Here is a 27,875-nt window from a genome sequence, read left to right as displayed (position 1 = left end):
TATATAAAAATTAAGGTGGGCTTTCAGTCTGGCTTAACACAACAACATTCCGTGAAGAGATGGTGTTATCGGATTTTATTTTTGTTTATCCATTTCATTGGGAGCAAGGACAAAAGTGTAAAATCTACACCTTGCTTATCAAATCGGCCCCAAAAAAGGTGTTTTGCCTTTTGTCATCATCATTGTCGTCATAATCATCATCATGATAATAATCATTATTTTGTAAAGACATTTTTCCAACCTCAACTTTTGGAAAGGTATAATTTTCAAATTCCTACTTGGATGTCAGTACTTTGGATTTTTTTTCCCCACGTGGCACCTATTTAAAGAGAGTGAATCTTCCCCCCACCCCCCCAAATATCCAGTCAAACAAAAAGAATCTAAAGAGATACCTCCAAATGCCTGTGGAATTATTGCTTTTCTTTTTCTAGCCAGGCAGGTGAGGCTGCAGAACGGAAGAGTTCTGGTAGGTACATTACAGTTTTGTGATTGCTCCCGCTACCATGACGGCATCTCCACCAGGGCCAGCCACGAGAGGACAGCCCCTCACACTCTCGGTAGCATCCGCTCAACCTACTACACTGAAGAAGAAAGCCACACTGAAGACACCAGGAAAACAAGACAATCCAGTCTGGAGAACAACATTCGGGGAAACAGAGTACCAACAACACCTTCTCAGAACATGGAAATAAAAAATAACTCCATCAGAGCTACCTCGCCAAGGAGCATGTTGAAAGTCCAAAATAGCACCATTCATCAGTGTCTCAGGTCCTGTGGCAGCATCTCGGTCACTTACCACAAGGAAACGATGAGTTTCAAACTACTTCTATACATCAAAAGAGTACATGGATAAAATATAGAGATATACAGACGATCGATGAACATAAACTACTAGGCTTGTTACATCTAAGTGAGAAAAAAAAGTGGGGGGACTCTCAGCCTCTGCAAGAAGCAGTCGGGAGCCGTGTGATGAAGAGGTGGGTGTGGACCAGTCATGTGAGCGCAGTGGGAGTTTGAGTTGTGGAAGACATTGTTGTAGCGAACCAGGCCTGAAGGCCCACCTGTAGGGGTTGTAAACGTGGATTCACAGTGTGAAATTCTGAGCGTTTTCACTTGAGTCAGAATGATTAGAAACTGTTTTGATGATACCTATTTGTCCACTGTAAATTCTCTAAAGCAAGGCTTAGAGTCCCATAGTTTCTTCTTATATTTGATGATTTACACAGAAAAAAAAAATCCCATATATGATACCAAGACCTCATCAAAACCCCATATACCATATGCAATACAAATGGAGGTGTTACGATTAAAAAGAGTAGAGGTAACTGATATTTGGGGAGCAGAGTTCATGGCTGCCTGGTGGAGCCAGGAAGGCAGCGCTGATCTCCTCCGCCTTCTTGCGGTTCACTTCCTTTGGCACGAGAAGTCTCCCCTGCAGGAAACACACAAACAGAGAGACAGACACACACACACACAAAGAAAGACACTTTTAAACCATTTGAAAAAAGTTTTTGTTTTGTTTTTTACTTCTACCCACTTTTTATTCTTGAACTTCTGCTATTTTGCAGTTTATATATTAACAGTATTCTCTTAAAGGTAAATATTAGGTCAGCGGGTGATGAAGCCATTAAAGACAGCTTTCCTTTGCTTGTGTGGGGGCAAGTGTTTCTCTCGAGGTGGTGGCAACACTCCTTAGAGTCAGTACCCAGGATCAAGCTGGGTTAGGAGAGCACACAGGAGTGCCAATACATATTTTAAAGATTTATTTTATGTGTACAAGCATTTGTCTGTCTGTCTGTATGTGTGCAGCATGTATGTCCAGTGTCCATGGAGGCCAGAAGAGGGCATTAGATCCCTGGAACTGTGGTACAGATGGTTGTGAACCGTGATGTGGATGTGAGGAACTGAACCCAGGTCCTCTGCCCGAATAGAAAGTATCCTTAACCACTGAGCCATCTCTCTAGACCCATACTTTTATTTTTCAGTGAGTGACGTGATGGAGGGAAGACAGTAATCTACTTCCCATTTTACACAATAAAATACTTAAAAATATATCACAATGCATCTTTCTATGTGAACTTTCTATAAGCAACCGGCACACTTCATATAAGCGCTAATGTCGGGACTAAACCGGCACCCAAGATGAAAGTGTTTGAGATGTGCACAATGAAAAGGAATCTCAGCTGGCAGCCGTAGGAAGGAAGAGGAGAGTGAGAAACCACATCCAGAGGATGGTGAGATTCAGGCAGCCTAGGACTCGAGTCTCTTCTTACAGAGTCAAGGACTAAGATGATGGGCCCAACTGATGACCACCACTGTGCTGCTTCTGGACACACAGGAGGGGGAGGAGGAGGAGGAGGAAGAGGGGGAGGAGGAGGAGGAGGAGGAGGAGGAGGAGGAGGAGGAGGAAGAGGAGGAGGAGGAGAGGCTCCATCAGAATCTAGCAGCAAGAGAGCCAGAGAGTGGGGTCCACTGAACAACTGAACAAAAGCCTTAATTCATTAAAATAAGAAAGACTGTATGCCCCATCCAGACATACTCACAATGAAGACAAAGATCTTTCTTAATGAAACCATAACTTGTTTATATTTTCTGGGGGGGGGTGGGGTGGGAATAGCCTTTGTGGGTTTTGAGTATTTCTTTTCTTCTCTTTTTCTTTTTAAATCTCTTTTTGCTTGGGTTTTAGGTTCTAACAAGAAAGTTCCAATCGATGAAGTTGCCTGGATAGAAGTACTAGGATTGAAGCGATAGTCTCATTTTGTGACTTGTAAATTACACATTTGAATTTATATTAAGGATGAATTTGGGAGCCAGGAGTTTCTAGACCACCTGAAGCTAAGTATTATTTCCAGCAGCCTCAGGGTAGGTCATTCAAGCTGAAGAAGCAACACCTACTACATGCAACACCCAATGTGCCTAGAACTTTGAAAGCATTTCCACACAAAAGCCCTATATGGAACCCACACAGTGTGTCCCTGAACAGTCTGGTCTAGGCTGTGATTTCAGAGGGTGTTCTGATATCAGTAAGTAGCCAGAGAATTATAATTCTTGTAATTTCAGAGGGTGTTCTGATATCAGTGAATAGCCAGAGAAGTATCATTCTTCACACAGCATTAAGGTTCTAAACAAAATTTCTCAAAGCATGTTAAATCGGGGCACTCATTAATAGTGCATAAAAAGAGTTAAAATGGCAATTGTGGAAAAAAAAATCTCAATCTTGAAATTTGGTATATAATCCACAAATCACAGAACAAAAGCAAAACCCATCGATACTTTCCAAGCAATGCCACCACCCCATCTGACCGTTAGTGTGGCCTTGAAACTGTTCTAAAGTCAGCACACCACTGTGTCTTGGTTTATGAGGCCCTGTCCCACTAACCTTTGACCTCCATAAAAAATACACTACCAAATGAAAACTGGGAAGAGTTCTCTCCAGAACAGAGACAAAAAACTGGATTATTTCAGATGTGAACATAACACTTGTACTACTTCGTCTCCCCCATGCACATCATCACTCATTGCTGTGCTGAATGCTTGCGCATTACTGGATTTTGAGCCTACAGAGAAACAGCAACAAACTGTCCCTACCCAGCCTGCCCTTAATTAACTTGTTCTGTGGGAGACATCCAAGTAACCGGATGGCAGAAGGACCATCAGTAAGTCGTGCAGAGGCATGCTACTACAAGACCTCAAGGGCCAAATGAACCAAAACGCCTTTAAAGGGAGCAACTCCCAGAGCCAGGCTCTTTGCACCTCCTCTTTGGAGCCCAGAATTACTAGATCACAATCCTCTTCCCTGACTCCTACCATTCTGCTCTACAGAACTGTCTGTCTCCCGTATACCTTGTTTTCCCAGCAGTCAGGCTTTCTGACAGTTGAGGTGAAACAGTCACCTCTCTCCACCATCCGCACACAAAGACTCTAGTGAGACAGAGGAACTTGGGTTATCTAGAAGTCTGAGGGTGGAGGGCAAGCAGAGGTGCTCCCTGTCCACAACAGGCCTGCTCCGCCAGAAGCCACATCCTCACGGATGGAGTTTTTTCTGGTGACTGCTAGCTCGGTCCCAGCTACTAAGTAAGGTGCTTTGGACCAAGTAAATTGAAATCATCTTTCATGCAGCTATGCAAAAGTGTGATTTTCCCGAAGCTTCCTTCTGGAAAAAGGGCAAGTATTTTATGCTTAAAATACCACTCCATTGTCGAGAAGAAACAACCAAAGGGCTGAAGTGTGGTGGCCAGTATCCTCCACACCCACCCTAGAGCATGCTTTGGTGTAGGCACGGAGTGAAGGGACACCCCACGGACCTCCCAGCTCATAGAGGAGCCTCGCCTAGTCTTTCCCACTTGGTTGATATTCCATTATCCAAGGGTACTGTGGGGAGGGCTGACTGAGACAAAAATTGACTACATGGCTTTCTTTTCCACCCTCAGCTGCTAATTTAGGGGAATTATGCCCTGGTCTGGCCCAGAAAAGAATGTCTAAGGACAAAAGCACACATGTATGTGTACAAATAATTTTAAGGGGTGGGGCATGGAGCCCAGGGGCAAAATGTGTACTTAGGATGGGCTCTACCTCTCGGGCCATCAAAGCAACAACAACAATAAGGAGAATAAATAATAATAAGGAGGAGAAAGAGGAGGCGGTGATGGTAGTGGTGAGGATGGAGTTGGCACTGCAGGTGTGTGGCCCAGGCTGGAGCTGTGGGGTGCAGCTGGACTCTGCACTTCAGGTCCTTTCCACTCCAGCTCTGTAAGGCTATCACACTTTCAGCTCCACCAGGTCCCATAAAATGTTCTCCATCTGCCTTTCTGCCGAAAGTTTCAACTTAAACTTCGGAAATTCTCTGAATGTCTAAAAAAACGACAGGATTGTATTCTTTCCACACCACCTGCTGATAACAGGACTGCAGTTTCTGAAGATCCTGTTAACCAGGAGAACAGCTCAAACCAGTCAGTTAAATAAGGTCTTCTCATATAGGAAAAGGGCAGTGATATCACATGTGGGGTGGTACCATGGTTCAATGACATGGAATGTTGACCTTTTGCGGGAAAAAATATGACTTTTATGTGTAGAGGTCTTTTCCCTGCATGCGTGTCTGTGTGCTATGAACAAATTGTGACCAGGAGGTCAGAAGTGGCTGTTGACTTAAAGACAGTTGTGAGCCACCATGTAGATGCTGGGACTCAAGCCCTGACCCTCTGGAGAGCAGCAGAACTCTTAACCACCGAGTCACCTCCAGTCCCCTGAAACTGCTGAGCAGAAATTTTACTGGAGTCTTTCTTCCTTGTGAAACTAGCAGATCGGTGCTAAGAAGCACAATCTTCCACTCAAAGTCAGATTGCTACTCCCTGTAGTTCTCAGTACCTACAGGGAGAACTGGAGACTGAACTCACTGTAGTTCAGAGGATCTACAGGGAGAACTGGAGACTGAACTCTCTGTAGTTCACAGTATCTACAGGGAAAACTCGTGACTGAACTTTGAAATTGTAAAAGACACATTTGAAACAGGGAGATTCTTAAGTGAAAATTTGCATCTGAGTTATGGATCACAAAAGGCTACGAGGCTGGTTTGCTTGTTTTCTGTTTTTGTTGTTGACTTGTCTGTTTTGAGACAGGGTCTCATGATGTAGCCCAGGTTAGGCCCAAATCTCCGGCAGTCCTCCTGCCTCAGCCTTTAAGTGCTGGGATTATTAGGTAAGCACCACTGATCCCAGCTCTAGGTTATGTTTTAAAAAATATGTTATTTCTAAGACCAGCATAGTGTCGTATTAGTGGATTATTATGGGAGTATACAATGGATATTAAGACAAAAATAAAATAGGTCTGGATTATTTCCTTATGTGTGTTTACACTTCAAACTTGAAAGCAATGTTTACAAACAGCAGCTGGGGCTCTTACCTTAGTAAGACTTCCCTCCATTTCCTTGTATGGAAATGGCTCTTGGCTGACCCAGACCAAGAGTTCCGGGTAGTAAACCTATGGAGACATAAAAGCGCACACATTCAAATCACAAACAAGGTCCATCCTGAAACCACATGGCTTCACCTCCCACAAGCTCAGTTCTTAATGGTCATTCTAGAGTCTACATTCTCCTCTTTCCCCATCTGCTCAGAGCACCAGGAAACTCATTACACATTTTCTGAATACACACTGTACCCAGGAGAGCTTTGGCTAGTCTTTCAAGATGGAGTCCGACAGAGCAGTGATATCAATCAATGTGAGCGTTAGCAGGCAAAGTGGCAGCCTAATGCATGTCTGGCCGGGTGCGCTAAGCGCCCGTGGAGAGCTTTCAAAGTATCTTATGTTCCGTGAGTATCCTTGCAAGTCTCCTTGCTCAGGTAGTGATCGACACTCTGAGGAATTATCCTTCACTTATCAGAAGGTTGAAGAATAGATGCAAAGCTGAGGAGGAGGGCCCAAATGTCTTACGATCTCCCCAGCCCATGAGACCACTCAGACCACACTGCATCCAGCTCCCTGAAGCAGCCTGGTACTAAGAGAGGGGCAGGGAGCTGGACAGCTGTGCAATGAATGATTCAGATAACAAGAGCTGATGAATTCTGAGGGTGGGCGGACGTAAAGGGAGGGAGGCAAGCTGAGCAAGTCTCCTTTAAATATACAAAGGGCTATTCGCATAAGGTTGCTGACCAGCTGTTCTCTATTTCCAGAAAGCAAGATGGAGGGAGTGTGTGTGGGGGCGCGGGGAGGCTTAAACTACAAATTGCAGATTTAGGTCAGCTATAAAAAAGAACTTGGCACGAGAGTTGTTAAATTACTAAAAGTATTTAGAGTGGAAAACTGTGAAATCTTCTTTAAAAAAAACTTAGAGACAGAATCCAATAGCCATCTGTTAGAACTAAGTCACATTTGACACCACGCTGCCTGACGTGGGGGATGAAACTAGAGGCGACTCCTTCCAGGCCTCAGTTTTGTAAGTAACCCTTCCGTACAGTAACAATTAAGACACAGATCTCATTAACAGATTAGCAAAGAGACTCACGTGTCATTTTCAGTTTTGGAAGCACTACTTGTTGAGTTAAGGGTTCCTATTTTGTATGTCTCAACCAGTCTAGTTGGTTGGGAGTGTGAAGCAGGGAGCATAAAAGGATAACGCACTCCTCCTCTTGGGTAACATAATAGTAACTGTCTTTGCTGTTCTATCAGTAATGGTTAGGGCACACTGTAGATCAGAGTAAGTGCACACACTATATACACTCTTTACAGCAGTGGGCCTATGAATAGTAATATTTTAATTATAAAGATGGGAAAAGGAAAACTCATAAAGGGCAAGCCAGCTTGGCCAAAGTATCACACAGTGAGTGGGTCAGTACTGCAACTCGAATTGGGTTCCTAGATCTCAGCTCCCTTCTTCCCAGTATGATGCTGGTCTCACATTTCCCCAAAGCAAAATGTCTCTTCTCTAATGCCCCCCTTTTAAAACAGGACCAGTCCATAGCCACCACCCACTTTTGGCTCTTAAGGGGCTGGTGCCCACCCTGGAAGAAGCAGAACCATTTCCTCTCCTCGGAGTGCAGCTGCTTTCTGAGCCCTGTGATTCCCTCAAGTCTACCCCACCTTCTCTTCACACATTTCCCCCTCCCTGCCCAGCTCCTTCTTACAGAATGACACCATCTGCCTTGTTTGGGACAGGCAGCCAGTCTTGGCATTCTCTTGAGCCAGAAAAGGGGGAATTAAATTACAATCAATTAAATTTAATAAGCTTTTGTTTCGTTTTGTTTCAAGGCATATAACAAAATCATAGCACATAAAATCCCAGTTTAGCCTAACATTTCAGTTTGACCCCAACTCAAAATCAGGAGTAAGTTCACGTAATATAACTTGGCCTCAGTGGCTGATCCCTTTTCAACATTTTCACTACAATTACACACACACACACACACACACACACACACACACACACGTGAGAAATGGTTTGCTCAGGAACCAAAGGCCGAGTCAAGAAGTGACATTTATGACTGTGTTTCTCTAGGGATATTCCATTTTAATAAAGTCACACCGCCTTAGCATATTGAAGCTACTAGAGCATGTGTCAACTAAGAGCAAGCAAAATCAACATTTAGTGTAACATTCGGAACTTCTGGCAGGACACAGGCTGCTTGGCGTGAGAAGTTCTAGGAAGGAACTTTGCTATTAGATGCAGATGCAGGAATAGACTGATGGGTAAGTTCAAGGGGATGTGCTCCAAGCAGGAAGACGCTCCTGTGCCTGCTGTAGCTCTCAGGACCCAAGTGTCACAGGCTGTCAGACCCTGTCTGGCTTTCCAACCTGTTCAGAATATTAATATCTGGCAATGACTCCCAATAAAGAAGGCCTGCAAATGTTGCTGGGAATCCGCTAGGGACCCATCTGGAGACCCTGTGTGAAGACTGAAGCCTCTCTTTCTCCTCGGTACCCAATGGTTCATGCTGCACAACTACACACGGCTCTACCTGCACTCACCTTTCTGGATTCATGTTCCTGTTTTTCATGAAAACTAAAGTAACATTCTTCTTCACACTTTGTTGAGTTCTTACTTTTGGGGACGGGACCTTGCAGCTCAAAAATGCCAGTATTCTGGGTAATATACATGAAAGTACCCTACAACTGTTTTATTAAACAAGTTAAACAAATTATGCCTTGATCATCACAAAAGAAGCATGCAGTCTTTCAAAGCTGTCTTCCATGTAGAAAAATAAACAGAACTTTCTATCAAATCCTTCCGAAATATTATTCTTAGAATTCAAATAGGGACCCAGAGAGACAAGCTATTTTCGACAACTACAAAGATATGAGTGTTCTAAAATATAGAGAAGAATTGAGCAGTTTTTATTTGATGTTGCCTGAAATTGTGTTCATGATTGTCTCTGAGAATACTAATTAATGTACCTTTTCCCATAACAATATATTGGCATGACTATGTGAAGGTGTAAATCCATGATATACATTTAAATGTGGCTTATGATGAAATTTATGATTTCTTATCCCTAAAGTACCGGACTGCTCGGCCTTCAGTTTAACTATCCCAGCACAGCAAACATACTGAGAATAAAATGTCCATGTTTTTCCTCTTTCTTTCTTTTCTTTCTTTCTTTCTTTCTTTCATCCTTCCTTCCTTCCTTTCTTCCTACCTTCTCCCCTCTTTGCTTCTCTCTTCAAAGATTTACTTTACTCTGTCAAGTACACAATAAAAAAAAAACCTTCATTTTTTAAGCCTATAGGTAATAAGCTTGAAAACCATTTGCTATCTGGTGGTATTATAACTAACAACTAGTATTCTACATGAGAAATATAAAGTGTATGTGTGTACGTGTGTTGGAGGATAATCAAAAACCAGTCTCATGTTTAAAAGAAAAATAAAAAAAGCAACATAGAACATTGCCTAAATTCTTTCAAGCTTTTCATTGGAAAGTTTGCTCTTTTTGTGCTTTATTTTTATTTTTTTTCCAGTAGTCTTGTGGTCCATATTTAGGGGGCTGGAGAAGTCCTTTGTCTTATTTCCTATCATTCCCAGTACTCCATTGCAGAATTTGATTTCTATGTATTACCAGCTGGTAATTTAGAGGCTTCTAAATTGTCCCCTATTTGTTTGCTGCTTTTTCCCAACATTTCTCTGAGAAGACTGTCCTAAGATAATGGCCAACAAAGGCGCCATTATATCTTTACTCTGAGCAAATACTTACCGCATAGCTAATCGCCACTTCCTTAGCTGTTCAACAAACCTTCCCAGAAATCGGAAGTAAAGACTACTGCATGGCTTGGCTGTTAATGACCACAACTGTAATGCAATTCTTTACCCTTGGAGGGGTCCATTGTGTTTCAAGGATGTACACAAATGGCCTGTTTAGGACTTAAAAAGATAGATGCCCACCCCTTGCCATTAAGAAAACAGAGTAGGGTAGCGGGTGCCCAACCTCCACAGTTAATTCTTTTCATAGCAAAGGGGTACATTTCATAATTTAGCTGCCAATTAAGCAGTGTATGCCTGCATATGTACACGTTCTGCTAGGCCTAATTGGCCAGGAGGTTGTGAAACCTAGTCCTATAATTTGAAGGGAATTTATGTGCATATTCATATAGCTCATTTCGGTAAATATCCTCTGAAGGAGCACAATTATGATTCTTCCTCAAAAGCCACTGAGTCCCAAGTGCTGCTGGTCGCATGAGTGAAGACTGTAAACTGAAACCATCAATGAGGAACAAAGATCATTTTTCTCTAAGGAGCATTGCACCAAAGACCAGATGGTGCCAAAAGACGGTGCACTGTGCTCGCTCTCTGGAGCTCTGGCCTTAGAGCCCTGCAAAAGCTAGACAGAACTTCTCCCAGGGAAAGCACATGGGGAGAGAGCCATCGCCACTGGAAGAGGGAAAAGAAAGCATGAAAACCACTGGGCCACCCAAATGATGTATAGAATCCTTGCAAATTTCAGCAAGCAGAATAAAGGTGTTAGTGCCTAAGTTGGCAAACATTTGTTGAGAAATAAATGACACACACACACACACACACACACACACACACACTGGCAGTCAGAACAATGAGTAATTAGAGAGAAAACATTGTGAGTTTTCCTGCCAAGAAGGAATGGCTGGCTCAGGTAGTCCTGCTGACATTCAAGCCAGTCCCCACGGTCCGACAAGTCCCTAACATGGAGAAAGTGGGGTGGTGGAATATACCTGGACCTCACAAGGAAGACAAGGGCAGCTCCCAACTTGGTCAGACCCACTGGTATCAGCTTGACCCTAGCTGCATGTTCCTCTGATGGGCCAAGAAAATTTTCACGTCTGATTCATAGTCTGAGCAGATTATATGACCATTTCGCATCATGTGCTGCACTATCATCCAAAGACTGCCTTAAAACAGTTGTGTGGACTTTAATAGTAGAATCCTCTGAACTCTTTCTGCTCGCTGGAAAGCCACCGTGAGAGGCGCTGATGAATACGTGGGAACCTGACAGCTGTGGAATTTTATTTCTAGACTTCAACTAGGCAGAGAAAGGAAACGAAAATCTCCTTGCTGGCAACAAACTGAAAGTGTTTACATGTGAAATTAATTGTCGGCAGAAAGAGCTTTCACAGTCCTCCCGTTCCACAACGTAAGAGTCTGTTTGGCTGCCGACTCTTTTAGACTTTGTTTTCTAAGAATAACAGCGAAGAGACTTTCAAGGGTAGCAACAAACCAAGGCAGGGACAAGCCACAAAAGGTTAACAACCGCATCTGGCTTTCCTTTTACACCATTGCTTAAACCCATTCATTATGTGAATTTTCTAGGTTTTGATGGGACAAATCCAGATAGAAGGCAGTGACTTGTTAACGCAGAACAACACCGAGGTCACCTGCAAACACTGACACCAAGCAAACACCCCCTCTTATCCCAGCCTCATTCCTTCCCAATAAAAACTTGTTTAGCACAATAAAATCCACCTAAAGACGACAGACACCCAAATCAGAGAGCATGCATCGAGGGATTCCCAGTTTTCTGCCAAGACACCTCCCTGGGACTGGAGGTCAGTCTGGTACAGGGATCAGAGCCAAGTGTGGTCTAGGCTCAAGGAAGTAAGCTTCGTGCTTCAAATCTGGACTTCATGGGTGACTCCTCAGCAATGAAGACAAAACAAAGTCTCCACAGCTGGTTACAGCTCAAAGTAAAGCACAAGACCAAAGCTCTGGAACCCGCTCATCGCGCCTGAGAAGAGACTTTCCAAACAAAGAGCCAAAAGCTAGGGGAGCTTTTTAAATTCCGTGATTACAGAGTTGCAGCTGAAGAACAAGAAGGAGAACTGGGCGGTGAAATGCCTCAGATGCCTCAGTGAGTCAGGCTTGCTGCCAAGGCTGCTGGTCAGAGTACGAGCTGGCTTGTGTCCTCTGACTTATGGTACATGTGCACATGTACCATAATTAGTTAACCAAAGAAATGTAATTAAAATTATTTTAAAGAAGAGGCCACAATATATTTGCCTTTTCAGTAAAGGGGAAAAATGAATGATAAAGAGAATAAAAAAGAAAAACGAAGCCTTTGTTAAGCTGCAGTCAAAAAGCCCTCGAGGCATGCAGGCACAGCATAAGCTTCTCTTTGCCCCCATGACTCCAACAAATATGTTATAAAAATCTTTTACCTCCGTGGAGTAGAACCAGAGTAAATATTTATTTAACACATCTGAATTCTGAGTCTGGACCACCTTATTCCATTAGATGAATTTGCTCGGTTGTGTCAGCAAGAAAGGAGAAACATTCCGTCTTGTGATATTTCTCCAACTTTGAAGGCCCATCAAAAGGAAAAGAACACTGGGCTATTAGCTCTGTGTCCCGTTCAATGTGCTGAATTGCAGCTGTCCACCTCAGGACAACACTCTCTACCACAGGAAGAATAACACTGCTATTCTCTCCCCAAACTGCAAGCCCAGCGCCTCAGAGCTCCTTCTACAGCCATCCCAAGGCTAGCAGGAACTCCAGACTTAAATTTTTTTAACATTTTAAATTTTATGAACTTTACTATTAAAAAAAAAAAAACTTGCACCGAGTGATGGTTGCACATGTCTTTAGTCCCAGCACTCAAGAGGCAGAGGCAGGCAGATCTCTGTGAGTTTGAGGCCAGCCTGGTCTACAGAGTTCCAGGTCAGCCAGGACTGTTACACAGAGAAACCCTGTCTTGAAAACAAAAATTGCAAATAAATAAAAACATCACACAGCAAAATTAACCATGCCCCAAGCTTAAACAGACTTGATGCTATTGGTGTCAATCACTTTGGGTAATGTTCTTCCAGGTTTCGGACTTCAAAGAACTATTAGACGCCTCACCTCTCGTCACTGAGGATGCCTTTTTCCCTCTTTTTTGTACCAAAACATTACTGTGCTGCCCATTAAGAATTAAAAAAAAATATCAAATGGAAGAACAATTGCTTAAACCTGTCTTTCTTTTGCTAAAGCCTTCAGTCAAAGGCTAGTGAGATACTTAATCTAGACAGAGAATGCTGGATTTCCCTGGTCCGGTGGGATAATGAGATGGACTTTTGCCCAGGTCTAAAGACATTCTGGAGCCTTCATCTGGTTGACTTTTGTAAAAGACCTAAGAATAAGCTTTCCAGAAAACCTGCGTTTCTTCCACAAGTGTGTATCCCCGAAGGAAATATTCACTCTTTCTATCAGTGCCCTGTCTTTTGCTTGGCATTTGATGGAAGACGTTTCACAGGCCAATGCTTGCGGAGTAAACGCTGCCCTGTTGTGTAGACCAAGGGACCCTCACAGCCTCCTAAGAGACCTCCAGGACTGGAGGGAAAGTAGTTTCTATGTAGGAAGACACAGCTTATAAGCAGCCTGGCCTTTGCAAGAAAAGGAGACGAGTCTATCGATCTGTTTGCTCATTCTTTGGGTGCTCAGGCCAAAGGGAGGCCACAAAGCAGTTTCCCGTAGCCTGTCCTCTAGACAAACCAGCACACACCTAGCTGGACAGGAGAGATGAAACGAGCTCGGAAAGGGTGTGCTACAGCCCTGAACACTGCCCGGTTTTCAGCTACTAGGTGGAGCAAGGGATGAAGGCACCTCTCTGTTAAAGAGTCCCGGAAGGCAGAGGACCAGAGGAGGACCCCCCACCCCAAGTGGAAATGGTGTTCCAGAGCAAGACATGAAGAAAGAAACAGTGTCGTAGGACTTGTGACACTGTCTGTAAAGGGGACTCCAAGTTAGAAGGGAAAGTGCCTGACTGAGACCCTGTCTTCCAAGCACCAGGAAAACCCTGTTTAAACTGAGACCATCATTATAAACCTGACTTTACTCCACAGCCTTCTGTTTTATCCTCCATCCTGCGTCTTCACTCCACTGTTCACCAAACATCAGAACTATCCTTTTCCAAGAGAAAGACGTGGGTATTGTGGGAACCCGCGGGGACAGAATGTGCAAAGTCATGGACCCACAGGTACACGTGGTACGGCATCACAGAGTCCATCACGAGGCTTGCCTCCCTCCCTTCCTCCTTGCAGAAGATGAGTCCAGGGTTAAGCGTTCATTCTATCACTGAGCTATACACCTCAATTTACACCCGTGTTTTCAGGGAAAAAAAGTTGTAGGCATTTGGTACTGGGGAGGGAACCCAGCATCTTATGATGCCAAGCCAACACTCTACCTTGAAGTTTCACCCCCAGGCCTGGGCAATAATTTAATCTCCACCATTTTACTGTAAGGATGAAATGAGTCAATACACAGTATTGGCACCAGGGCCCAGCACAGAGGTGGGTGCTCCCTGGACCGCTCTCCTCTTTTACCATGCTACAGATGAGAAGACTGAGGGAGAGGTGGGGGTTTCCCAGGGTCACACAGACAAGACATGGAGAAGGTAGAACATCTCTATCCTCCCAGACTCACCTGTCGCTACTTACATCGTGAGCTCTTCCTAGCTTCACTGGAGTGTCTCCCTGAGGCCCTCCACAGAATGGAGAGGTCTGTTCCCAACCCCCAAGGGTGTTCATTACCCCCTCTCAGTGGCTGGAGGTGAAATGTAGACAGATGTCTGATACCCACTGTCAAAAGCAATTTTCTCAAATTATTTGTTTTTCTAAAATCTATTTCCAGTAAATAGCCACTCCTTCAAATAGAACTAACCTTAAGGAGGGAAAAAATAAAGCAGTCTTTGGAAATAAACACAAGATTTGCTCAAGTGTTACCACTGCTGCTGTGGAAATCTCCTACGTGAGCAGAAACTCCAGCATGGATGGCTGCATTAAGGTTTTGGATGTTACTGAACCCAACCTGACAGTCTCCTTTTTCCAGCTTTCCTTCCCCTCTCCTCCCCTCCTTCCCTCCCTCCCTTCCTCCTTCCCTCCCTTTTCCTCCCTCTCTCCCTCCCTTTCCACTTCCCTGCAAGGAAATGATGAACACAGCACAAATGTATCTAGCAATCGCTGCAGCAGATGACAAAGACCATTTGCTGAAAAACACACGTCATTTTAATCTGACCCCCAAATGAACTCCCCGACAGCCCCTCCTCAGATGGCCCTCAAAGGCCGCTCTAATGCTGCACAGGGTTCTGTTTCACGGAAGAGATTTGAAATCTTGTTCACTATAACTTTGCTTTTCAAAAATTTAGCCAACTTTAAAACACACTGCTAAGAGAATTAGAATCTTATCTTCAGCAGTGATCTGTGGAGACAGACCATGCATTGCACAAAACATAATGTGATCTTGACCAGAAAGGAAGAAAATAAACACTCATTAGAGCAGAAAGGCAGTGAGAAAGCTCCTAGAAATTAGACATTCAGAAAGAAAATAGATTTAACATGATTTAATTTGAAAACTTTTAATTAACGTAGCAGAGATCCAGACAGTTCTAAAGACAGGCTAATGAGAAGATGGAGAAGGGGTAACAAGCCAATTACCAGGTAGTCACGGTCTAAACACACCAAATATCAAGCAAGAAAATGTGTCCTATGCCATGCTCAGACCCCACGGAGGACTGCATTCAACCATAATCAAAGTTATAGGGTACGAATAGCTGGTGATTTTAGTAAAAATTCACATCATCAAAGAAGTTGCTTCTATGAGGCCAAGAATAAATTTAATTGAACCTCTGATTGAACTGATTATGACAGGGTAGACAACCAAGCCCCACATAATAAAATTAAAGTTTAAAAAACAGTCCTCAGGAAAAGGGGGTGGGGTGGAGAAAGACTTTGTAAAGATTAAATAAAAAGATGTATAGACCTGGCTCCCAGACCATGATAGCAAGATTTGAATAATTTAAGATTCTATTATCAAGAACTAAGCAAACTGTCAGGCCAAAGCACTTGATGATGTGTAGTTAGACCCAAGTCTAGAAGAGAGCAAAGCCCAGGGACTTGACCTGATACAGATCATTGGGACTTTGGAAAAATCAAATCCAGACAATCAGGATAAAAACATATGAGACAGAGGGCTTAAAGATATGAGCAGATATGTTGATTCTGTATTAACTAACATATTAATTAATTATATAATTTCAGTTGCCCAATCAATCCATGAAAAAGTATTACAAAGCCCTCACTTTCTGTGAAGTAGTAAGTATGGTGGGCACTTTGTAAAAACAGAAAGCACATTTTTATCAATTAGTAATGTCCCATTAATTTGGACTGGGACCATCAAAGAAGTAAATACAATTTTCCAAAAGACTTTTAGGAGATAGGCATGCTAAGGAGATGTTTCAGTGGAAAAAGTACCTTACACAACCAGGAAGACTAACGTTTGCACTCCCAGTACTCAGGTACAATCTGAGTGTGGCAGTGTATGACCTCAGCGCTGGATGGCAAGAGTTGCATGCAAGGCTTTCTGGTCAGTCTCCGAAATGTCAAGTTTCAGATTTAATAAGGAATCTGGTCTCAAAAAACAAGGCAGATAGCAGCAGAAGACAGTGGACACCAACCTCTAGCCTCTGCGTGTACACGCAGGGTGAGCAACACACACGCACATACATCACAAGCTGCCAATCAAAGAAAGTCTGTTCGGGAAAGCAATGGGCTGGCTAGTATCACTCATCTGTTCTAGTTCTAATTATCTTAATCATATAACATCTGATACCCTCCAATGCTGCTTGCATGACTTAACTATGGCTGTATGCCGTGTACAATGTTCTCTCTTTCATCTGGTTTAGCTGAGTTCCTACAACGCATCAGGGTGAACGCTCAACCCTAGGCTGCCAACCCCACACGTGCTAATATGCCCACTTAGCAAGCGCCTGACAACCTTTCAGACTATGGTCTCAAGGAGCCGGGGTGGCGGGGGGCTTTCACAAGGATGACCTAGTGAAGGTTATGAAATTCTCTTGTGGTGGAGTACTGAGTACTTAATAGCACTTACTGGGGTCATGTTTACCACTGCCTTTATCCATCTAAGTACTGACTATAGTTTTTCCTTCACAGAGAATGTCCAAGAAGCACTGTGTTCCCTTACTTTCTCCTTCCTGTCCCCCACCCCCAAAAAATGGTTTCCTTTATTAGACACCAACTTTACCTGATAAAAGTGTCCTCAAAATGCCTGGGCCTATATTAAACAAAACAACTTTTGTAAAATTCTCCCCCTTCAGCCTGTGGTGTTTTTCCCTGCTGGAATTGTATCAAGCCTGGCTCCAGCAGGAAGGTTGTTACCTGCCCCGGTAATCAAAGGACAGCTGTGTGATCGTGACCTGAGGGCTGGGGCTGAAGGGCTAGAGCTGGCCAGCCACACCAACACTTCTTCACACTTCGTAAAACTTTGTTTTAGCCGGGCAGTGGTGGCGCATGCCTTTAATCCCAGCACTTGGGAGGCAGAGGCAGGCGGATCTCTGTGAGTTCGAGACCAGCCTGGTCTACAAGAGCTAGTGCCAGGACAGGCTCCAAAACCACAGAGAAACCCTGTCTCGAAAAACCAAAAAAAAAAAAAAAAAAAAAAAAAAAAACTTTGTTTTAACTACCTATCGGGAAGGCTCGGATTCAGGATTCTCATTGGCCACAGCTATTTGGCTCCTCCCCGCTCTTTTCCAGTCAGTGTCTCTAACTGCCAATTTTAGCCAAAAAGGAGAAACAGACCTTCCTTTCTTCAGCCACACTCTCTTGCATCTTTTCCTCCATCTCAAACTCAAGTTACTCTTGTATTGTCCTCCGTGAAAGTTTGGATGGCCACTGAACCAAGCCTCTTGGAATCCGGGCTTTGAAACACCTTCAGCTATAGAATCAAAACACCCTGAAGAAAAACGATTTTAGAAAGCAGGCCAAGGAAGTACTTGGCAATAATTTTGTCTTGAGGATTTCATCACTGTGAAGCCAGAGCAGATTCTGCTCAACTACATCCATTCGAGTACTGAGAGGCTATCCATGCTGCCTGCTGGAAACATGTCACTACTGAGTGCATACTCCACAGCTAGCACCCTGGGTGAGGTCTGGGACTCTCCCCGGAAAGAGCAAACCATACAAACCCAGCATCCTGAGCTAACGCTGTGCTTCTAGGCTGGTTAGAGCTGACCTAACTGTCTCCCTTACCTCCTGACTCTTCCAGGATGCTCAACGACAGAGGCTTTGCTCAGTGAATGAATGCATCACCTGTCCAGGTTCATCTCATTTCCTGGACCACAAGATTAATAATCTGAGAGATTGCAACTCTCCCCAGGGCCAGGCTGGTAATGGTCATAAATCCCGAAGTAGGCCACCTGGTTCTGACCAGAAATGCCAGACTGTCATGTATCTATGACCAGTGACTCATTTATTTATTCCACAAGCATTGGCACATTTATTGGTCACTGGGGACATGGCAGATCCTGGTTAGGCATTACAGCAGAGATCAACCTGGCCTATAGATGGATGTAGGCGCCATTCCAAGGCCCCATCAGAGCATGTTAACGAAGGCCAGGGTTTGCTTCCACACTATGTAATGAGAACATCAAGTTATTTTACTAGTTGTTCTAAAGTTCTGAGTCATGAAACTTTCCCATCTCCGAATTCTCCACCCTACCCACAGACGAAGGGGGTGGAGTGGAGCAAGGTGTCACAGCCTTACTGCTACCAAGACTTATGTGGTGGTTAGGGGGTCAATACTTCAAGGTCACAACCTTGGCAGGTTAGGAAAACATGCTTTAGTAGGTTAGCACAGGAGGAATGGCACTGGTGTCATATACGGACAAGGTACATGAAAGTCTCCCCTACAGGGATAAAGGGGTACTAGGGTTATTTCATAGAGATCATTTTCAGACTTGAAGCCCACCTCTATTTTGTTGGGTGGTGCATTCCATATAGACCAAGGAGTGGTGAGGCACAGAAGGAAGGACCACAGGACAAGTGACCTGGGCTAATCCCAATCATGGCTACAAATAAAGGATTATTTCAAATGGTTCCAAACAAGTTGGTTTCACCCCAGAAATTAAGGAAGATCTAGGACATGATGGAGGATGGATAAACAGTCCGGGGAGCAATGTTCATCTATGTTATCCTCGGAGAAAGCCTTGGAGAAGAGCTCAACTCACCTGAGGGAACTACAGGTGCCTACACTGCCCTCACTGGAAGACTGAGGGATGGGCCCAACTCACCTAAAGAGGCTGTGGGTCAGTCCCATAGAGCCTAGTCCTGTCACTTCCTGTGGAGACCTTGCAGCTAACACCTCCCCAAGAGGGCCTCTGAGAAGTCCCTGGAGGACAGACTTGACTTTCCCCAACTTTGGTGAACCATGCGAGGAGATTCCCCTCCGATACTCACAGCTACTGCCTACACATACTAAAGTCTACAGGACCCAAATGGTGAACAGTTTTATCAAGACGCTGTTTGGAGCTGGCTTGTACTTTAAAGTCTGTCTCGTTTGTTCGTCAGGGAGACCTGAGGGCGACAAGCAGCCGAATCCCTAACACATCTGGTCAGCCTGAGCATGCACCCAGTCTGTCTAACTGGGAGGGTCTCTCACTCAGAGGACACCACTGTCACAAAGAGGGGCTGCTGCTGCCTTGGGCTCCCTTTCCCCTTTCCAGATCACTGGCCAGGGGTACCCCTTTTCCCATCAGGGTAAGCCCTGGTCCAAGGACAGTAAAAGTGAGAAATAAAGACAGCTGTACCTTTAACCAGAGTATGGGAGTAGGGGACACGCTCTGCTCAGTCGGAAGGCACAGAATCTGAGATAGTCTGGTAACCCGAGTGAGTGCCCTCAGCCATCTGGAGAATGCCTACTCCGTGGCTTCTTCTTGCTTAGGGCATCAAGTCCTTGACTTCTAGGTCTAATTTCTGAGGCCTATCCTTGACAGCACAGAGGACCTTAACAGGGAAGAGGTGCTATTGCAAGTATAACTCCCTGATCTATCCTTTTCATCTAGAATTCTCTTCTGCCTCCTCTAAAGCTACCTGAATATACTTAATTCTTCATGTGTCCAATGTTTATTAATGACAATTTTCAAGACTTTAGATTAGAAAATGTAATGTCACATATTACTTGCTCTCAAGGAGAAAACAGTTCACTTCTAGGGCTCAAATGTTGCGTTAACAGCAGTCAAGTGTGCATGTCTTCCTGAAATACTACATGGAGGACTTAAATACCACACTCAGGATGAAGGACGAATGTGGAGGCTGACTGAGGCCATCGGCCACAGGTGCAATGGGAGTCAGAGGTGGCATGCATGGTAAACCTGCCGTTTCTAGCTCTAGATTAATTTCTATTCCACCAATAAGAAAGATTTCCACTGGTACCGCACACCCTGCGCCTCTGAATCTTATGCTTAGTCCTGGATTATGGGGTCTTGCAGTGTCTGGTAGATTGGCTGTGCATGCTAGTCTTCCTCCTGCAATTAGAATATGGGGGTCACGTGATGTCTGCAATCTACGCACAGTGCTTAGGAGGAAATGCTGTTCCGTGGCACACAAATGGTACACAGTCCCATGCTGGCTCTTCTTAGTCTCGTGTTTCCAGTCAGGCTGCCTTTGTGTCCTTTGGACCACAGATTCAGAGTATACTGGAAACAAGTGAGTGTTAATGTCACAAGGCTGACAGTGAAGCTCCTCCTGGATTCAGGAGGGGATTCTTTATCGCTGTAGGATAAGCTGCTGTGGGCTTTGAGTACCACGGATGGATCAAACCCCAGAGTGGCAGAACCTCATTGCCTACTCAGAGCGTGGCTCCGAACACTGGTCACCAGCGCAGCCCAAGCTACTCTCTCTTGGCAAGTGCCACACTTTATGGTTTAACCACTAAGTTTCTTACCCTTTTAACAAAGAATGGCAAGCAGTTTGCTGTGTAAATGAAGGTTACATTCATTTCGGGTCCCTGGCACTTTACAAGGAGGGGGTCAATGAGGCAAATTACTTCTACTTCACAAAAACTAATCATGGTAACTCATTAGAGCTACACTGTAAAACATCCAACTTAATAGATATTAGTATGGACACACAAAATATTTTTTAAGCTTCTACTACATATTTACTATTTCTAAGCATGAAATATTAAGTAGATAATTCCTCTGTAGGCCTATAATCAATTGGGCAATATGAAAAAAAGCTTATGCACTACTAACAAGTTACATCATTGGGGTTAGTAGCATGCCATTGCTACCAACGAATGGATTGAGACTGAGAATGTAGTGGGGAGAAATTTAAATGTTTAAGTCACAAACTAACAGGGCTGGCAATGTATACAATGCACTAGACAGAAGCATTGTGAATTTTTTTCAGCCAATGAGATGAAATATTATTGAAATATTATTGAAATTCTCTCAAGGATAAGAATGTTCCTAAATATCCATTTGGGATAAATTTAGACCCAGTGCTAAGCTGTTTTCTAGTGCAAGCCAGCAGAGCAGTTTAAAGTTGGAATCTTGCAACACATCATCAGACAAGATAACGCAGTGCAAGCCCACTTGAATCTTTCTCCCTTTGCATATCTGGATTGGAGTTGCTGATAAGATTGCCTTATCCTTAGCCCTTTCTGCACAGCAGAAGAATTACACAGATAAAGCAAGCAAACCCTTCCACCACCACAGCACTCCAGCAACATCTGAATTACCAAGTTGAATCAGATGAAATCAAAGGTTTTTTATATATATATATAACATAGTTTTTCAGGTAATTATTTCAGTCTTCCATTTCGCTGAAGCTGTAAGGACCTGGTCTTAAAAGACTCTCCAGCCACGAAGAGCACTGATCAGAGAGCTGGGGACCAAGGATGTGGCAGCACCACCTTTCAAGGCGTGACATTTAGGGACCAGGTAAATGAATATTTAAAATTCTTATTTCAGGATTACCCATTCATCTGAGCAAAATATATTTTAGAAGTGCATTTTCTGATTTGGGAAGAATTTAAGATTTAAAATGAAGTGAATTCCATTTGTATATTTATGATAACCTGACCTATATCTAACTTTTCAAGAAATACAGTGTTAAAGTGGGACACACTTTGAATAGCTAATTATTCCAAGATTAGTTACACCAAGACGGTAGGTACGTGAATACCATTTCCAACCCGACTATCTCTATAGATCAGGAGGAAGCTGACTGAGGCTAAGCCCAGACAGACTGATTATCTCTTCTGTCCTACTTCTCCCAAACAATTGCTAATTCTCCCCTTCATACACAGCAAGGCCTGGGGAAAGACAAGATGGCACCATATAAAATTACCTCCCAGGTAGTAGCAAAAGTCACTGCAGCTACTTGTCAATTTACACCCCAAACCTAGTGGCACAGACAGCCAGTAAGACCAACCCTCTCCAAGTCTAGCCTTTTTCTTTGAGCCAGAAAGTTTATGTTAAGGGGGAGGGGGCACTGCTGAGGGGTCTTCTTAGGAGCCCGTGGATGCTCCTTCACAACCTGTACAGAAGCAGAGCAGCCTGAGCGGTCCAATAGCGCCAACCCATCTTTCTCAATGCCCAGCATCAGCCACAGAGAGAAGGGAAACTGTTCCAGTTCCTACATCTCTGTTAAAACATTCCAAGCTCATGCTCATGTCACTGGGAGTTCATGGCACACACATACTGGGAGGCAGGTTTACTCCACAGAGGGTAAAACCGAGACTTTAGCTTTGGCAGTGGATTAAAAATCTGGTTTTTCAAACTAGTTTCAATATATATTCTGAAATGTCTTCTCTTCTTTGACATATACAAGCCAAGCACCTTTAAAATAAACTACATGAATCGACGGCACATCATAAAATTACAGGTCTAGAAATTAAAAAATTAGCAAAAAACCCTCATGAAATACAAAAAAAAAAATCCTGAAGATTGCTGTAAACTCTCGGTAATTAAAAAACTATACAAAATCCTACAAATTGCAAACAATAAAAGCAAGGGCCTGAAAGAACTGGAGAATGAGTCACTGATAAAAATATTCTGGACAATAAAGATGCAGAAAATATGCTTAGAACTAACAATTTAACAATATTCTTGGGTTGTTACTACCTCAGGCATCACCTCCAAAACCATCACACGTGACTGGCACCCTCTTTGTTGTACTCAGATGTACAAATGCTGTGAAAGGTGGCACAGGGCTGGAGACAGTCACATCATCTTATTTATCTATTTATTGTAATAATACAAACAGCACTCTATGACTCTGGCATGCCTCCAATTTACTATTGTGAAACCCTAAGTTCTAGTTTGTTTTCGGATGCTGTAATAATATTATGACCTAAAGCAACCTGGGGAAGAAAGGATTCATTTGGCCTAGAAGTCCATCATTGAGGGAAGCCAGGGCAGCAGCCAAGATTTGAACCTGAAGGCAGAAACTGAAGCAGAGACCACAGAAGAACACTGCTTACTGGGTTGCTCCTCACAGCTTGCTTATCCTGATTTTTTTTATACAACCCAGGACCACCTGTCTGGGGTGGCACTACACACAGTGGACTGGACCCTCCCACGTCTATCATTAATCAAGAAAAATGCCCCACAAACCTGTCCAAAAACTGAGGCCATTCTTCAATTGGGGTTCCCTCCACCCAGGCTACTTTAATCTGTGTCAAGTAGAACTAACCAGTGCACCTTACCAACTTAGAGTGTGTAAAAAGACCAGATATTTAATCCCAACCTGTAGAAGTCTACAGTTCACTGACTAATTCCTTACGCTGGATTGAAAAGATTATAAATTTGTGTTTGAAATGAACCCTTATAGCATATGGAGATTAGATTCTCTGTAATGTTTTATACATGTAGATGAAAATATATGCTTCAGAGAAAAAGCAACACACACACACACACACACACACACACACACACACACATTCATTCCAGAGATGGCCAGTAGTTAATCAGGCCGCTTCCTGTAAGAAATTTCTACTGTATGTGAGCCAAATCTTCAAGTAAATTAGATACAGAGTTCTACAAAGCAATCCCAGTTTTAATCAAAGAAAGGAAATGAACTTCATTTTGTTAAAAAAAGAAAAAAAAGAAAAGGGTTGAGGGTATCTCTAATATCAGTCTTTAAAAAATATATTTAAAACTTTTTTTTACAATACTACACACAAGGACTTTAAAGAACTTAGACTTTCCAGATACAAGAATTTCTAGAAAGTGACTTGGAATCACCCTCAGACAATAACTGCCGGGGGTTTTATTTCAGGCAATGGGCTTGTGCCAGAAGGGACTGACGTCTTGATGGAAGGAGCACCGAGAAGTTGTGAGAACTTTCTTTTTTTTTTTCCATGAGTAAAATCCTCCCAAGAGAAACAAACTGTGACCGTCCATTCTTCCACCACACAACATGGACACATGAGGAAGATTAGTGTTTGATAATAATTTGTCTTTGCTTTTCTGCCTTCCAGTGGTTCCAGCTTTCGTTCACAGCTTGGCATGCATGCCTGCCTTCCACAGAGCACATTCCACCCCCTCCTACAGAAGCCTGGTGCTGTGCTTTGACCTTGATCTATAGGCCTGGACTTGGCAGGGCTCAATGGTCCTATTTATGTTTAACTAAAACTATCACTTGATACATTGCAACATACAGTCTCTGTGGTCTCTCTACAGCTATACAAAGGGAGTGGGCTGGAGGGCAGAGGCAAGTGAGGCGGCCCCTCCAGCAAGAGCACTGAATAACGAGAGCTACACTCCACCACCACCTTGCAACTCTGCAAAAGTGGCTAACTGGGAAGGGGCTATGAGGGTAACTGCTTGCAAAGAGGTCATTGATTAGTTTGATTTTATGTTTACCTCTTTTGTCTTTCTGCCCCAATTCTTTAATTTCATCATCAGCAAGCCAGTCCAAGCCAGACCGACTTTGCTCAGTGCTTTGACACCCACTTGTTGAAATGACAGGCAAGGCATATGTTAAAAAATTAAAAAGCTCACTTCTTAATGAAAGCCAATCTGAACTCATTTAACTGCCTCTGACTCATCTCTCTCCCTGGAAGCTAATTCTTGGTTGTTCTCAAAGAAAACATGAAGTATATCAAATCCAATTTTAATTCACTAAATTCTACCCTTGTTTAAAAGAAAAAAAAAATAAGAGGCAAATTAGGAAAGCACACATTGTACGTAGAAGACAAGTGCATGGAGGCCCATCAGCATCCCAGGAGGGCAGGTTGCACAGAAAGCTGCAAACGTTTTTGTTTCCTCCCCCGGAAGTTTAACATATGTATCTAGCTACTTTTAATTTATATTTTCTATGTTGCTTCATTTAATCAGAAATGTAACTATCCTCTCTTTGGTTTACACTTCTTAGGAGAAATCACTATATTTTAATTTAGAGGCTAATATGCCTGCCCTCTAAAACTGAAATGTCTCTTCTAAAGGAAGTTGTAAGTCAGAAAAAAATATACATATACATTTTAACAACAATACATGATGCACTCACTAAAAAAAATCCTATCTTCTGCTATTAAGGACAGCACATACTATAGCTTGTTCCTTAGGCACAGACTCATAGTTTGGGGTAAGTTCTGGCTATCTGTATAGAAGACCCATGGTTTGAGCCCGGCTGCCATTCTCCCCGCATGTATGTCACAACACGTCAATCTTCTTAAAGAACAGAATAGTTCCTGCTGTTCGAGCTAAAACATCCTTGCTCTGAAAACAAGAATCTTCATTTCCTATTCCAAATGACTGCAAGTCTAATTCACCACATGCCCTCCATATAGCCCGCTGCACCGGCAAGCTCCACATGCTGGAGACAGACCTGAGAAAGGTCAGATGGGGTAGGAACAATAGAGAACCAGGCAGGATGAAGGTGGGTGGCTGCTACTTATGCGGAATTATTGATAAGGAGCTACTGAGAATTTCTTCTGATGACCATGTCTTACCATTTTGAGAATCTTAATAGTCTTGAGCTTCTGTTCTCCCTTGCTTCAGTCCAGGGAGACCAATCTGCAAAATATGTTTAAATACAGTAGACACTTTGTTTCACCACAGGTTAGCAAATGCAAAAAAAAAAAAAAATGCCTCCTCAGGGGTCACAGACAAGCACTATGTGAACTGGAGATGAGTTCCATGCAAATTATTCTAAGCACTAGAGTCCCCGAAAGAGCTTCCCGAGTGGTCTACAGGTCTACATAGGGGACAAAGGAATCCCTGGCACCTGTCTCTGCAGTCCTGGGCTATTCTTAGTGACTGGTTCATCTTTAAATTGCAGTTCAAAAGGTTTGGCAACTTAAAAGTAGACCCAAGTGATAAAAATAGATTGTTTGCTGGCTGCTCTTTGTTCCCAGACATACTACTGGCAGTGTATTTGCAATCAAGACGGCAGAACAAGAATCAGCCTTCCACCGTAGTGTGATGCCTCAGAGTGGATATTTTTGGAAATGGCACTGCATTACATAACCTTCCGTGTTTAAAAAAAAAAAGAAGAAGAAAGAAAGAAAAAGAAAGAAGGAAAGAACCTACACAGGGGAGAAAGCCAGGAACATACACCATTATGCCCTTCTCCCCAAACCCAATAAACATTCATGTAGATCCTTCGGTGGCTCGCCCTCCGCCTTTATTCCACTACAGCACAACTCTTTTGTTAATGTAAGTTATGGCAAAATTAAGATGAATGGAAAAACTAAAAGTTCTCCAAACGGGTATCAGAGGCACTTCGAGTTTTCCTATAATGTTGTTATAGAAACACAAATGCAAATCAGGTTATTAGCAGCACCGAGAAAAAGCAGTCATTTCTTTTTAATACTCCCGAACCCAAGTTAAACTGCTTTGTAAAAAAAAAAAAAAAAAAAAAAAAATACAGAGAAAAGTGTTGCAGGAGAGAAAACATGAAAGACCCACGGCCGCAGCAGCAACATTGAAAGAGTAATCAAGTGTCCGGATTTTACACGGGGAGAGGGAAGCTTGCATGCACCAAAGTGCATTTAATGCAAAGGAACAAAAAGGCTCCTTATTAACAATGAGCAAGAACAAAATTAACCCCACCAGCGAGCAAAACCCCACCCCTTCACAAAAGAATTCGTTTCTCTCAACTTGTGCATTAAACAAAGGAGGGGGGAGGTCGAGTTAAATTCCAGCCTTAATGCAGCAGGAGCAAAATGACATAATTTCTCCAAGGTGTCAGCTTTAGCCCTAAAATTCAGAGGGGAAAAAGCATGAACTCTGCAAGGTTGGAGGGTCCAGTTTAGCGCAAAGGCAAGGAATTGACACAAAAGAGAAAGCAGCGCTCCCAGCTGGGGATGAGAAAGGCATATACTTACAGACAAAAGCCCCGCTCCCTGTTCACTCTCTCTCCTCTCTACACCTGAAACACAAATGTGGGTGAAAAAGGGCATCATGCTAGAAAGACAGCTGAGGGAGGGGGAGGGGAAAGGGGTGGAGGAAGAGGAGGGCGGAGGGGGGAAGGGAAACAAAACCCCAACCCGCTTCACTTCCAAGAAGTGCAGCCTCGGAAGAGGAGGGGAAGGAAGGGTTCCCTGCCTTGCGCGCTCTCTCCAAGTGTGTGTCTTGCGTCTCTCTCTTCCTCTAAACCGATCTCTCAATCTCAACTCTCTCTCTCTCTCTCTCTCTCTCTCTCCCCCCTCTGTCCCCCCTTCTCCTCCCACCTCCTCCCCTCTCTTCTGCTAGTGTACTAGTGAACAATGAGCTAATTCTGATGGAGCTGGCGCGCGGCCAGCGCCCCAGCCTTGCTGCCACCGCGGAGCCAGACTGCTTACTCGGCAGGAATCGGCGGCTCGCGGCCCCGTGGGCGCGCGGCCAACACGCGCGCGCTCCCCGGCCCCCGCACCCGCGCCGTCGCCGCCGTAGGGCACTGGGCCCTGGGGGGGGGGGGGGGGGAAGGGGGGGGGGGGAGACCGCGCCGAGCAGTCCCGGGAGCGCAGCGCGCACTCTGGCGGGTTCTCCGCCTCGCCGCGCGGCGGCTTTGCAGACAAATAAGGAGGCGGAGGCGGCGGTTTGGGGGCGTGCCAGGCGCGGAGGCGGCCCGCCAGGGAGAGGCGGTGCAGCCCTACTGTAATAATAAACCTGCGGCCGGGGCATCTGAGGGAACCGGGACAGCCACGGCCCTGCCGCCTTCCC

General features: G+C 43.9%; 1 protein-coding gene across 3 annotated transcripts; it reads right to left on the bottom strand.

The window, feature by feature from the left end:
* Nucleotides 1–1,226: 1,226 nt before the first annotated feature.
* LOC121453713 (neuronal regeneration-related protein-like) lies at nt 1,227–27,600 on the bottom strand. Of its 3 annotated transcripts, none has more exons than XM_041660651.1 (5): nt 27,515–27,600; nt 27,059–27,102; nt 25,682–25,745; nt 5,899–5,976; nt 1,227–1,432 (listed from the first exon to the last, which is right to left on the bottom strand). In XM_041660651.1, the coding sequence occupies exons 3-5, from the start codon at nt 25,682–25,684 to the stop codon at nt 1,307–1,309; spliced, it is 207 nt and encodes a 68-aa protein (XP_041516585.1). In that variant the 5' UTR covers nt 25,685–25,745; nt 27,059–27,102; nt 27,515–27,600; the 3' UTR covers nt 1,227–1,306. The 3 variants fall into 3 exon arrangements, with proteins under 3 accessions (XP_041516585.1, XP_041516586.1, XP_041516587.1); XM_041660652.1 differs by lacking the exon at nt 27,515–27,600 and adding an exon at nt 27,279–27,303; XM_041660653.1 differs by lacking the exon at nt 27,515–27,600 and adding an exon at nt 27,221–27,239.
* Between the last annotated feature and the right edge of the window lie 275 nt (nt 27,601–27,875).

This window comes from Microtus oregoni, unplaced genomic scaffold (genome assembly GCF_018167655.1).
Source record: "Microtus oregoni isolate MIOR12 unplaced genomic scaffold, Mior012 000011F_ref0000422, whole genome shotgun sequence".
NCBI classification, from domain to species: Eukaryota; Metazoa; Chordata; class Mammalia; order Rodentia; family Cricetidae; genus Microtus; species Microtus oregoni.
Note: the sequence above shows the minus strand (reverse complement) of the source record. Positions and strands in the feature narration are given on the sequence as shown.